At 42.2% G+C, this 12,255-nt stretch overlaps 1 protein-coding gene and 1 pseudogene across 1 annotated transcript; both read right to left on the bottom strand.

Moving 5' to 3' along the window:
- Positions 1-5,309: 5,309 nt before the first annotated feature.
- LOC103651780 (uncharacterized) lies at positions 5,310-11,600 on the bottom strand (the record flags this gene model as incomplete). Its single annotated transcript, XM_020550722.1, has 4 exons — positions 11,539-11,600; positions 11,318-11,388; positions 10,946-11,140; positions 5,310-5,320 (listed from the first exon to the last, which is right to left on the bottom strand). Coding segments are annotated over exons 1-4 (339 nt in total), but the record flags the coding sequence as incomplete, so codon positions are not given.
- Positions 11,601-11,656: 56 nt separating this feature from the next.
- On the bottom strand, positions 11,657-12,255 carry LOC103651781 (uncharacterized; annotated as a pseudogene).

Below are 12,255 nucleotides of genomic sequence, written 5' to 3'. Positions count from 1 at the left end.
TTTCAGAAGGAAAAGGAGCCGGAAAAAACGAAGAAAACGACTAAAGCAAAGAGACAGAGAATCATCGGTGTGACAGAGGTCATTGACAAGACACCATCGAGAGCTTCAGCTCAGAAGGTACCAGCGGCTGAGGGAATGACAAGTATTGAAATCATATCTTCGGAGGTCGCAGCTGCCGAAGCTACCTCAATTGAAGATTTGAACTTGGAAAGCACAATTGAACACATCGACAAAATGCTGCTAGACATGGCCATAGAAGAAGCTACTACTGCCGCCGAAGAGGCCATGGCCGCAGCGTCGGGGAAAGAAAAGGAAATTGCTGACGAAGCTTCAGAGGACGAAGCCTTCATGTTCCAAAATTTAGTTGGAGAAAAATTGTCAAAAAACCGAAATAGAAGAGCTTAAAGAGTATGCCAAATCTTGTGGATATAAGCCAGGAGCACTCCTCTTCGGAGGTATTGATGACGAAAAATTGGACTGTATCCGGAATCAAACTGGAGCTAAGGTTATCGGTACTCTGTCAAAGAGTATCGGTTTTCCAAAGCTAGAAACGGACATTAGCCGCTACCGACGACAACATATCGTTGGTAGTTTATTTTATTCTAATTTCAAGGTGAATACTTTTCCCCTGACTTTTATTGTTTTGGATAACGAAGAAATGTCTAACGAAGGTTGTTTTCGTGCAGAGTATGCTGTTGAGCAAAGCTTTGAAAATGCAGCAAGATCTGGAAGACAAGAAACACGAAGTTATAATTGAAAATTTAGAAGGCAAAATAAAAGAGCAATCCGCTGCTATTGAAAAGAAGAACTTCGAGCTTCAAGCAACTGAAGGCTTATTGGCGGAAGCCGAAGCTAAAATAACAGAACTGAACACGAAGCTTCTCTGCCAATCTGGGCAGTTTGAACAAGAAAGGCAAGAACTTAATGCAAAACTTGAAGCCGAAGTTCAACAAAATTCAGATTTGAAAAAACTATTAGCAGGCCTTCAAGACAAATGTTTGGAATTTAGCAACAAATGTATTCAACGGTTGAGAAAAATTTTCCACTCAGTTGGAGCTAGCAGTGAGAAGTTCACCCCGTCAGCTGAGGATTTACCAAAGACCTTCGAACATGTTGAAGGTGAAATTGACGAGCTTGACGAAGTTATAGCTGGGCACGGTGACTTCTGCGCCTGGGTAGCTTCTCGGGGCACTGCTGCAGCTTTCCTAAAAGCTGGCTGCGATCATGGAAAAATTGTCAATAGGCCCAATTTTACTCTGTCACCATCAATTCTAGATGACATTCCTGATCTCGCCCGAAGCATTTCTAATAGATTTGTAAAGATGGTATGGACAAAAGGCGGGCGAGAAAAGGCTGGAGACGAAGCTCGGAGTCATCTTGAACCAGTAAGAAATCATACCTTGTGCTTACCTCTTCCTTCAAGCTCGATTTTGACTTACAACAACTTAATTCATGTAGGATGACAAAGCCGAGGCCGATGCTTAAAGAGAATGGTGCCGAAGCTGAGGTCCCTTGAAGATTTAATAGGAGTAGACTGTAGAGAGACTCAAGAAACTTTTGAGATAACTTTTGTAAATGTGACTAAACTCGTTCTTAATGAATTCTGTTCATACCTTGTAATATGTTCTTACCCTTCCATTAATGTATGAGAGGAGCTTTGATGTGGACGAAATTGCCTTTTTGAGCCGAAAGCGAAAAAAACACCTTCCCTTCTTTTCGTACACAGCGAAGCATAAAAAACAACATTTCCCTTTCTTCCGAAGCTCTTCTTTTCGTACACGAAGAAGTACAAAAAGATTGTTTTTTCTTTTTGCCGAAGCAACCACTTATGCTATGATGATGGTTACCCTACATATGCCTGGATGAATGTTTATGAATGCAAATGTTATGATGTAATGTGATGTGCAAATGAATGTCCAAACACATATCCGAAGCCATAAATCACAGCCGTTATTTCGTTAGAAACAATCACATATCAGCGCTGACTTTTTGCTATAAGCTCTGCATTCCCTTAGGAACGACTTTGGAGCTTCTTCGCCTTTTACTTTCGGCGCAATCAGCGTTGATTTTTCGCTATAAGCTCTGCATTCCCTTAGGAACGACTTTGGAGCTTCTTTGCCTTTTACTTTCGGCGGAATCAGCGTTGATTTTTCGCTGTAAGCTCTGCATTCCCTTAGGAACGACTTTGGAGCTTCTTCGCCTTTTACTTTTCGGCACTCGATGGTGCGTTCTCAGCTTTTACATTTACATTCCTTGGGGGATTTTGCTCTTATAAAACTAGAAAAGGAAATTACATATGATGGCCCCATTAAAAACCTTTCTCTCCCTTCAGAAAGGAAAAGGGTGCCATGAAAAAGAAAAGACATAAAAAATTACATCAAGTTACACATAATATCGCCGAAGCTCATCCGCATTCCAAGATCTAGGAATGTCGTTGCCGTCCATATCCTTCAATCTGTATGAACCGGGTTTTGACGAAGATGCTACCAAAAAAGGTCCCTCCCATTTCAGCTGCAACTTGCCCACTGTATCTGGGTTAGCCACTCGCCGAAGCACCAGATGTCCTGGCTCAATATTCTTTAGCCGAACCTTTCTATCACGCCATTTGATTGTTTCGGCTTGATACTTATCGATGTTCTCCACAGCTTGAAGCCTGATCCCTTCTATAGCATCTTTTTCCACAGAATAAACAGCTTCAGAATCTGACTCTGCCGAAGCTACTACTCTTATTGATCCAGTTTTGGCTTCCTCCGGAGTTATTGCTTCGTCACCAAACAATAGTTTGAATGGAGTAAAGCCTGTTGACCTTGATATTGTTGTGTTGTGGCTCCATACCACTTTGATTAATTGATCTGGCCACTTTCCCCTAGGTTGATTGAAGATTAACTTCATTATTCCTGTCATTATAACGCTATTGGCTCTTTCAACGAGTCCGTTTGACTCCGGATGCCTGACTGATGCAAAATGGATCTTCGTACCAATTTGATCACAGAAATCTCTGAAAGCTTCAGAGTCGAATTGTGTTCCATTATCTACAGTGATGGCCTTTGGTACCCCGAAACGGCAAACAATATTCTGCCAGAAAAACTTTTGAATGGTGGCCGAAGTTATTGTGGCTAAAGGCTTTGCCTCAATCCATTTAGAAAAATATTCCACAGCTACTACAACATATCTTAAGTTCCCTTGAGCCGGTGGTAATGGACCTAACAAGTCAAGGCCCCACCTTTGCAATGGCCAGATGGGTTGTATGAATTGTGTTAAAGACGAAGGTTGTTTTTGATCTCTTGCACATTTCTGACAACCTTCGCACTTTTGAACTAATTCCGCTGCATCCGAAGCTGCCTTCGGCCAATAAAACCCTTGGCGGAAAACTTTTCCAAGTAACGGCCTAGATCCAATGTGAGATCCACACAGGCCTGCATGTATTTCTTTCATCAATTCTATGCCTTCAGTTCTAGATAAACACTTGAGTAGTGGAGCACAAACTCCATGCTTGTACAACTCCCCTTCTATCATGACATATGGACGAGCTCTTGCCTCTATCCTCCTGTTATAAGTTTCGTCATCTGAAAGGAATTTACCCTGAAGGTAAGAGATGATCTCAGTTCTCCAATCTTCGCTATAAACAAGAGATATATTGAGAACTGCTCTTTCAAGAAGTTCCACTGAAGGTGCTTTTATTGTTTCGAAGAACACATCCGAAGGTAAGGGCAGCCCCTGTGCTGCTGACTTAGCTAGCAAATCAGCATGCTCATTTTGTCCTCGAGGGATATTTTTGACAGAAAATCCTTCGAAGGAAGCTTCGACTTTTCGGACCGTGTCTAGATATTTTTCAAGCTTCGGATCTTTAGCCTTGCAACTCTTGTCAATATGACCCGAAACAACTTGGGAATCAGTTTTAAGAATGGCCCTTCTGATTCCCATTGCTTTTAACTTCCAAAGACCCAAAAGCAGGGCTTCGTACTCAGTAATATTGTTTGTACAACTGAAATCGAGTCTTGTCGCATAACAAGTTTTAACTTTGGATGGTGAGACCAACACAGCAGCTGCTCCTGCTCCGAAGGTTCCCCAAGATCCATCGCAAAACACTGTCCATACTTCGGCATATTTATTTGTTTCTTCATCCTGAGCCCCTGGCGTCCAATCGGCGATAAAATCTGCCAACGCTTGAGACTGGATCGAAGATCTATGCACATAATCAATGCAAAATTCGTTGAGCTCTGCAGCCCATTTTCCAATCCGCCCAGTACCTTCCCTATTTCTCATAATATCTTTCAACGGCTGCGAAGAAGGAACAACAATATTGTATGCTTGAAAGTAATGCCGAAGCTTCCTGGATGCCATCAAAACAGCATATAACACCTTTTCCAATTCTGTATAGTTTTTCTTTGATATACTAAGAACTTCAGATACAAAATACACTGGGACCTGCTTCTTGACTTGGCCATCAAGCTTCTCCTGGACAAGTGCTGCACTTACCGCTGGGTGCGAAGCTGCCACATATAATAACAACGGAGCCCCTGGCGTTGGTGGAGTTAATGTTGTTAAATCTATCAAATATTGCTTCAGGTCCTCGAAGGCTTTTTGTTGGCTTGGTCCCCATTGAAAGACTTCGGCTGATTTCAGCACTTCGAAGAAAGGTAAATTTCTTTCTGCTGATCTGGATATAAATCTATTAAGAGATGCCAGCCTCCCTGTCAATCTTTGGGCCCCCTTTTTTTGTAGTTGGTGGCTCCATTCGAAGTATAGCTTCAATTTTACTTGGATTAGCTTCAATTCCCTTTGTTGAAACCAAGCATCCAAGAAATTTCCCCTTCTTTACTCCAAAGACACATTTTTCTGGATTCAACTTTAGGCCAGTTTGCCTAAAACTGGCGAAGGTCTCTTGCAAATCAGCAATGTGATTTTCCTGCTTCGTGCTTTTTACAATGATATCATCAACATAAGTTAGCACATTTCTGCCTATCTGAGATTGGAGAACCTTCGCAGTCATTCTGCTGAAACTTCCTCCAGCGTTCTTGAGCCCCTCAGGCATCCGAAGGTAACAGTATGTTCCAGTATGAAACTGGTCTTTAGCTCATCCTCCTCCTTCATCCAAATTTGATGATAGCCTGAATAATAATCGAGAAGACTCATAAGCTCTGACGAAGCTGCTGCATCAATTAAGGAGTCTATCCTTAGCAATGGGAATTCGTCCTTCGGACAAGCCTTGTTGAGATCTGTAAAATCGATACACATTCACCATTTGCCATTGGCCTTTTTTACCATAACAGTGTTAGCTAGCCATTCTGGGTACTTTACTTCTCTGATAACTCCTGCACTGAGGAGTCTTTTGACTTCATTACTAGCACCTTCGGCCTTATCATCAGACATTTTCCGAAGCCTCTGCTTTCTGGGTCTGAAGGATGGGTCAACATTGAGCGAATGTTCAATAACATCCCTATTAACTCCGCAGAGATCATTGGCTGACCATGCAAAAACATCTTTGTTGTTGAACAAAAACCTTATCAAGGTTTTCTCCTGTTCTTCGGATAATTGAGAGCCCAACAGCACCTTCTGCTCTGCTATGTCCTCACATAAGAGCATGGGCTTCGGCTGATCTGCTGAAGCTGCTTTCTCCCTTCTGAATTTGTACTGTTCACAAGCTTCAGCTCCATCTATGTTATGGATTGCTTTTGAGTCAGTCCAGTTTCCTTCGGCCCTTCTAGCAGCTTCCTGTCTTCCATGAATAGCGATGGGTCCTTGATCCGAAGGTATCTTCATGCAAAGGTAAGCAGGATGAAGAATTGCTTCGAAAGCATTGAGGGTGCCACGACCAATAATTGCATTGTAAGGGTATTCCATGTCAACAATGTCAAACACAACTTGCTCAGTTCTAGTGTTGTTGATGAACCCGAAGGTTACTGGCATGGTGATCTTGCCCAGTGCTACAATTTGTCTTCCTCCGAAGCCGCAGAGATGATGTGTAGCATCATGAATCTTATCTTCTGGCTCTTGCATTTGCCTGAAGGCTTTAGTAAATATAATATCAGCTGCACTGCATGTATCAACCAAGACATTGTGGACCAGAAATCCTTTGATAACACAAGAGATAACCATGGCATCGTTGTGTGGGTAATCCTTGAGTTGAAGGTCCTCTTGGGAGAAGGTAATAGGAATGTGAGACCATCTTGACTTGATGAAGGGTCCTTGCACCCCAACATGTTGTACCCTTCTCTGTGCTTCCTTCTTCTGCTTCTTGTTGGCTGGCTCTGAACATGAACCGCCTGTTATCGGGAGTAGCAGCTTCGGAGCCGAAGCAGCTCCAGCTTGATCGTTGAACGAAGCCATCAGCTCAAAAAAGTGGAAGTGAGTTCACCGGAGGTGGGCGCCAATGTTGGGGACTTGTTCTCAAATGCTATGAATTAAGAACAAGGCAACATAAAATGTTAAATGTCAATGTCCTTCATCCATGAGGCATTATTCCCTTGAGGATAATGGATCTTGGACGAAGGTTGATGACAATACGGTTACGAAAGTTAAATCTTCGTAATCGAATTGTATTAAGTAACATAAAATAAAGAGTATCAAAGGTAAATGAATTATAAACAAATCATATTATATTTACTCAGTATATTTACTTATTGAATACAGTTATACCTCTGCCTTGGCAAAGATTGATTCTCGAATGATGCAACTGCCAATACCGGAATCTGTGAACAGTAAGGGAATACTGTTCACTATTTATAGGCACAGGACACAGCCTGTGAGAAATTACAATTATGCCCCTTATAAAGGATTACAACAGTGACCTAAGCATTTATGGACTAGAGGGTCATTCTACTTTTAAGTCGGTTTGTAATACCGAAGCTTTATGAGTAGGAACCTTCGGTCATCTCATACGAACAGCTTCAGCCGAAAGCTGCTTCTTCCTACAAGACCTTCGGCGATGAAGCATAGTCCCAACAAGTACCACAATTTTCTTACTTGTATCAAAGCCCCTTTGTGTGGAATCTCCATAAGTTGGAGTCTATCACACCTTACATAGATGATCTTAATCAAATCACAAGAGTAAGGGGGAATAGCAACACACACAAGAGTACAAGTGCAGCAACACCACGCACACAAACTTTGAGTTCTCTCTAGAATGAGTCGAAAGCGTGGTTGCGTTGAATCGGAGTTTCGGTGCGCTCTTTGTATGTTTGGGTCATAGCACTGCCTAGGGGGTCCTTTTATAGCCCCAAGGGCCAAATGAGTCGTTTGATCTTCATTTGGAAGACTATGGTTACCTTCTGTCCACGGTTCTCTCCTTTGCTTGTGTGTGTGGTGTTGTTGCACCTGTACTCTTGTTTGTGTTGCTATTCCTCCTTACTCTTGTGATTTGATTAAGATCATCTATGTAAGGTGTGAGAGACTCCAACTTATGGAGATTCTGCACAAAGGGGATTTGATATAAGTAAGAAAATTGTGGTACTCAAGTTTGATATTTCGATCACTTGAGAGGGGTTGAGTGCAACTCTTGACCAAAGGAGGTCACCATAACATGGAGTAGGCATTGGCCGAACCACAGATTAAAATCGCCGTGTCTCTTTTGTCTATTTACTTTATTATGATTGTTGACTCCTTCGGTACTCTTATTCACTTGTGTTATTGCTCCTAAGTTTAATACATAAGAGCAATCAAATGAAGAGTTCTCCTCTCTCTCTCCATCTCTACTCGCAACAACTTGGCTTTAGTTTTCACTAATAGTTGCTATAAACCAAGTTTGTGTTGTTTATAGTTGATTTTTGCAAGATCACCTATTCACCCGCCTCTAGGTGCCCTCACATTTCTCTAAATAACATGCTTATTTTCTCCCTATCATGCAGTTTCTGAGCTGCATATGCAATTAAAGTAAAACCGATAAGATCAAGCTTGACTCCCCGTGCTCTCATCTCATCCCAAACATGGTACATTTCAGTTAACCTTCCTTCTTTGCAGAATCCACTTGCATATGAAGCAACAGTTCACAGTCAGATTGATTTTTGCATCTTGCATCCGTCTTGATTTAGTTTGGTGTCCCAGATTGGTTGCACGCCATTTTTAACCATATCACTGTAAATTCCTAAGCCCTCATCAAATTCACCATGAATGTTGCACCAGCGAATCAAAATAGTATATGCCACAATATCAGGTTTAAGTCCTTTGTACAACATTTCATTCCAAAGCTCAAATGCTTTATTGGTGTTGCCAACCTTACGGAACTCATTTATTATTGTAGAATACCTAATGCAATCAGGAAAGAAACCACTCTCAGTATTCTTCTGCATAAGGTCAATTTCCCCTTGGATCTGCCCAACCATACAGAACCCTTTGATCAATGTGTTAAATGTCACTGTGTTAGCTAAACAGCCTTCAAGCATGGCTGCGTGTAGAACCTTAGCCTTTTCGAGCTCTCCTTCATTTGCCAGATAATCAAGAAAGCAATTATAAGTATAGCTATTTGGAAGGAAGTGTGTAGCTAACATTTCTTTATAGAGGATCTCTGCGCTGCTCAAATACCCAGACTTACATAGATGGTTAATTAAAACTGTATATGTGACAACATTTGGAGAGCATCCGCCATCTATCATCATATCCCAGCAGTTTAATGCTTGAACTATATTTTATTCCTTTGAGTGCACATGAATCATGCATGTATGAAATGCTTTGTCTGGCTTGACACCTTTTACTTTCACTTCCCTAAATAACATGCTTATTTTCTCCCTATCATGCAGTTTTTGAGCTGCATATGCAATTACAGTAAAACCGATAAGATCAAGCTTGACTCCCTGTGCTCTCATCTCATCCCAAACATGGTACGTTTCAGTTAACCTTCCTTCTTTGCAGAATCCATGCATAAGTGTTGTAAGGCTAAAACTATTTAGCACATCAGAGTTGTTTTCAAGACCAGCAACAAATTCCTTAGCTTTCATGGCACCTAGCGTCAAACAAACTACACTTACACTACACGACGGTTCACTTACAGCGACCTACGGTTGGTTGCTAAAACGGCCTTCAGCGACCTACGGTTGGTCGCTAAAAACTTTTAGCGACCCGTAAGGATGGTCGCTATAAGTGTCGCCGCTAAAGGCTTTAGCGACCGACATCTTTTTAGCGACCGACTGTCCGTTGCTAATATTGTATATTTAGCGACCAACCGTGAGTTGTTGTACTATAGATTTAGCAACCAACCGTAAGTCATCATACTATACATTTAGCAACCAATAGAAAGTCGCCCTTTTTACAGTTGCTATTAATAATATATATATTTAATTAAGCACCACAAATCACATATTTTTATACACAAATCATAAAGACATACACAGTTAATCAGTATACCACAGTCATAGATCCATCACATAAACACAAAAGCACCACAATTATATATTCACAAAAAGCATCACAATTATAATATCATTCACAACTAGATCATTTACAGATAGCTAGCTAGATCATTCACAAAAGCTCCAGAGATGATCAGTCACAAAAGCACCACAGCGACATCACTCCAACTTGAAGCAGTTCAAAAGCCCACAACTACATCGCTAATGTTTCATATCACTCCAGCTATTGTTCAAAAGCCCACAACTACATCACTCTAGCTGCTCCAGAGTTGATCAGTCACAAAAGCACCAAAGCTACACTAATGCTTCAAGCAGTTCAAAAGCCTTCAGACAACCACTCCAGCTTCTTGTATCCTCCTGTTTTAAGGCACAAGCTTTCTTTGTCCAGAACACCCTAGAAAAAAGTACATCAAATTAGTATATTGTTGCTACATTTGCAAATAAAAATACAGTTTTGATGCATTATCTACCTCCACTAGACGGTGTTGCAGCCTTATGCACCAACTTCAGCCTTATGCCTTAGCTACAGCATCTTTCAAATCCTTGGATCATTGATAACCAATGCTGAACCAAAGCTGGCACCAAAAACTAGGGTGCTAAGAGATACACAATGCTTAGTCATGGTCAAAGAAGGCACTGATTGATAATCATATACTTATGCAGTTTGTTGAAATGGAAGTACAACGCCACTAGACTGAAGGCGAGTTTGACTAATGCATTCTAATAATAGGTTAAATTTAAGGATATTTTCGCAACAAACAGAGCAAGACTGTTTTTTCGCAACGCCATTTAGCAGGGAACAAAATAAATATGAAATTGAGATGGGGATGCTATTAAATCTGAGTATTATCTGCCATGTATATTGAAAACTATTGGCGGATTGAGTACAATAAAAAGAACCATGACCTATCTCCATTGCTATTTAACACCAAACTCATCATTTTCTCACACTATCTCCCAACTGTTACAGTTTTATGCTTGCGGACAGCACACCTGATTACAGAATCATATCACCAACCAAGGAACTTAAATAATTCCCAAAATAAATTCTGAATCTAAACATTTTCGCAGAATTATGTTTGTTTTCATTTTTCGTGGTAGCTAAACCAAAATTTTAGGTTTGTCCTCTTCATAAAAATAGTGAACACAACACTTTCCTCTAATATAAACATCATATGTGGTAGTACAATACATGAGAGCAACAACAGGAAAGTGAAATAAAGGGCTGCCTAACCTTTTCCGGATCAAGAACCAGAAGGCAAAAGGCATCTACTGGACCAGCTAAAGGATCGAGATGAACGCCCTTAACATGCTCATCATCTAGAACCAGAATGCCTGGTTGTGGTCCTAAGTACTGCAATCTCGACTTCACTGAACTTGAAAACCATGCTTTCTCCTTGTGTTGTGAAAGAAGTGACAACCATTGTTTACCATAGATTTGAATAGCAGCAAGATAAGCGATAGGGCTATTACATCCGGTAAACAATGTCAATTACTCAATTAATGCACACAAAAGAATATCAATGTCAAATTGCGACGTCATATCCATAACATATTGAAATATTCAATTTCAAGTAAGAGCATGGACAAGGCATACCAACCCTTATCGATGACTGCTTCAACCTTATGTGCATCCTTATCCACCGCTTCAGCAACACACTCCACCTCCACGACAACCTTGTGCAGGGATCCGTTCTCTGGCAGAGAACTGGCCGCATCTGCAACCAACTTCTCTGTCACCTCAGCGACATGCTCCACGACCTCCACTGCAGTTTGTACATTGGCCAACCTTTCACCTGGCAGAGTAATTCAATCGCTGCAATAAGCCGTGAACACCGATTTTTCTAGCTCATCTTGTTATCTATAGATAGACTGTAACTGATCAGGTAACGATCATGTGAACTATGCCCGATGGCCCCTAGTCACCATCTGCTCCTTGCAGTAAACAGACGTAGGGATGTGAACAAACATACCTTCGACCATCAGCACCCTCTTGTAGAACGGCACAACCGTGTAAACCACGCCCCCGAGAACCATCTGCACCCTGAGCGAAGAACATGAAGATTGTTGCGCTTTGGTTTTGAAGCTTAATAAATAAAAAATGATATACGACCAGTTGCGGAATTACTGCCCCATCCCACTTCCTACGAGTTGCATAATAACTAGAGAAGCCCACAAATAGCAAATGGCTCACCAGATAGGGATCATCGGGAGTGGCGAGTTTCTCTCCTCACAAGAACATACAAATATACACATTATTACTAGTTTATAATCGACATCGAGAGACAAAACACTCAAGTAAGAATATAACCTTATCGCTGTGCAAAGACTTGCGGGTCACAGATGGAAAATAATGATGAACTCCAGTTCAAACCTCCCATCAAACACCTGCCGCGCGTCGAGGACACAGGTCTTCTCCGGCATGCTGCTGCTCGCACAGAGACAGAGAGGGGTGAGCAGACATGGCTAGGGAGTTGGGAGAGCTCGGACCTAGGGAACAGGGGCATGGCCATGAGAACTAGCTGGAGCAGGGACAAATGCCAGCGATGAGAACGAAGCGGCGGCCGTCCAACGCACGGGAGATGGGACGCCAGCCGCCAACAGAGATAGGGGGAAACAGAGGCAACCAGACTTGGGCAGGGGCGAGCTCCATGGCAGCTAGAGGGAGTGAGCTGAGGGAGGGGGCGGCGTCCATGGGAGGGACAAGAGCAGGGAGCAGGGGCGCCGAGCTCAGAACCGATGGAGGGAGATGAGGAAAAGAAGGGGCAGCGACCTCCATGGCTGAGTAGTCGAGGACGCCGGCCAAGGGAATCACGCAGGGAGCGGCGACGGAGAAGACACCTCGTGGAGGAGATGGCAGCCAGCGCTGGAGATAGGAACGGCTGGGAGAGGCGAGCACCAGGAAAGCCAT

Source organism: Zea mays, chromosome 3 (genome assembly GCF_902167145.1).
Source record: "Zea mays cultivar B73 chromosome 3, Zm-B73-REFERENCE-NAM-5.0, whole genome shotgun sequence".
NCBI classification, from domain to species: domain Eukaryota; kingdom Viridiplantae; phylum Streptophyta; class Magnoliopsida; order Poales; family Poaceae; genus Zea; species Zea mays.
The sequence above is the reverse complement of the archived record's forward strand: the minus strand, read 5'-3'. Positions and strand labels throughout refer to the sequence as shown.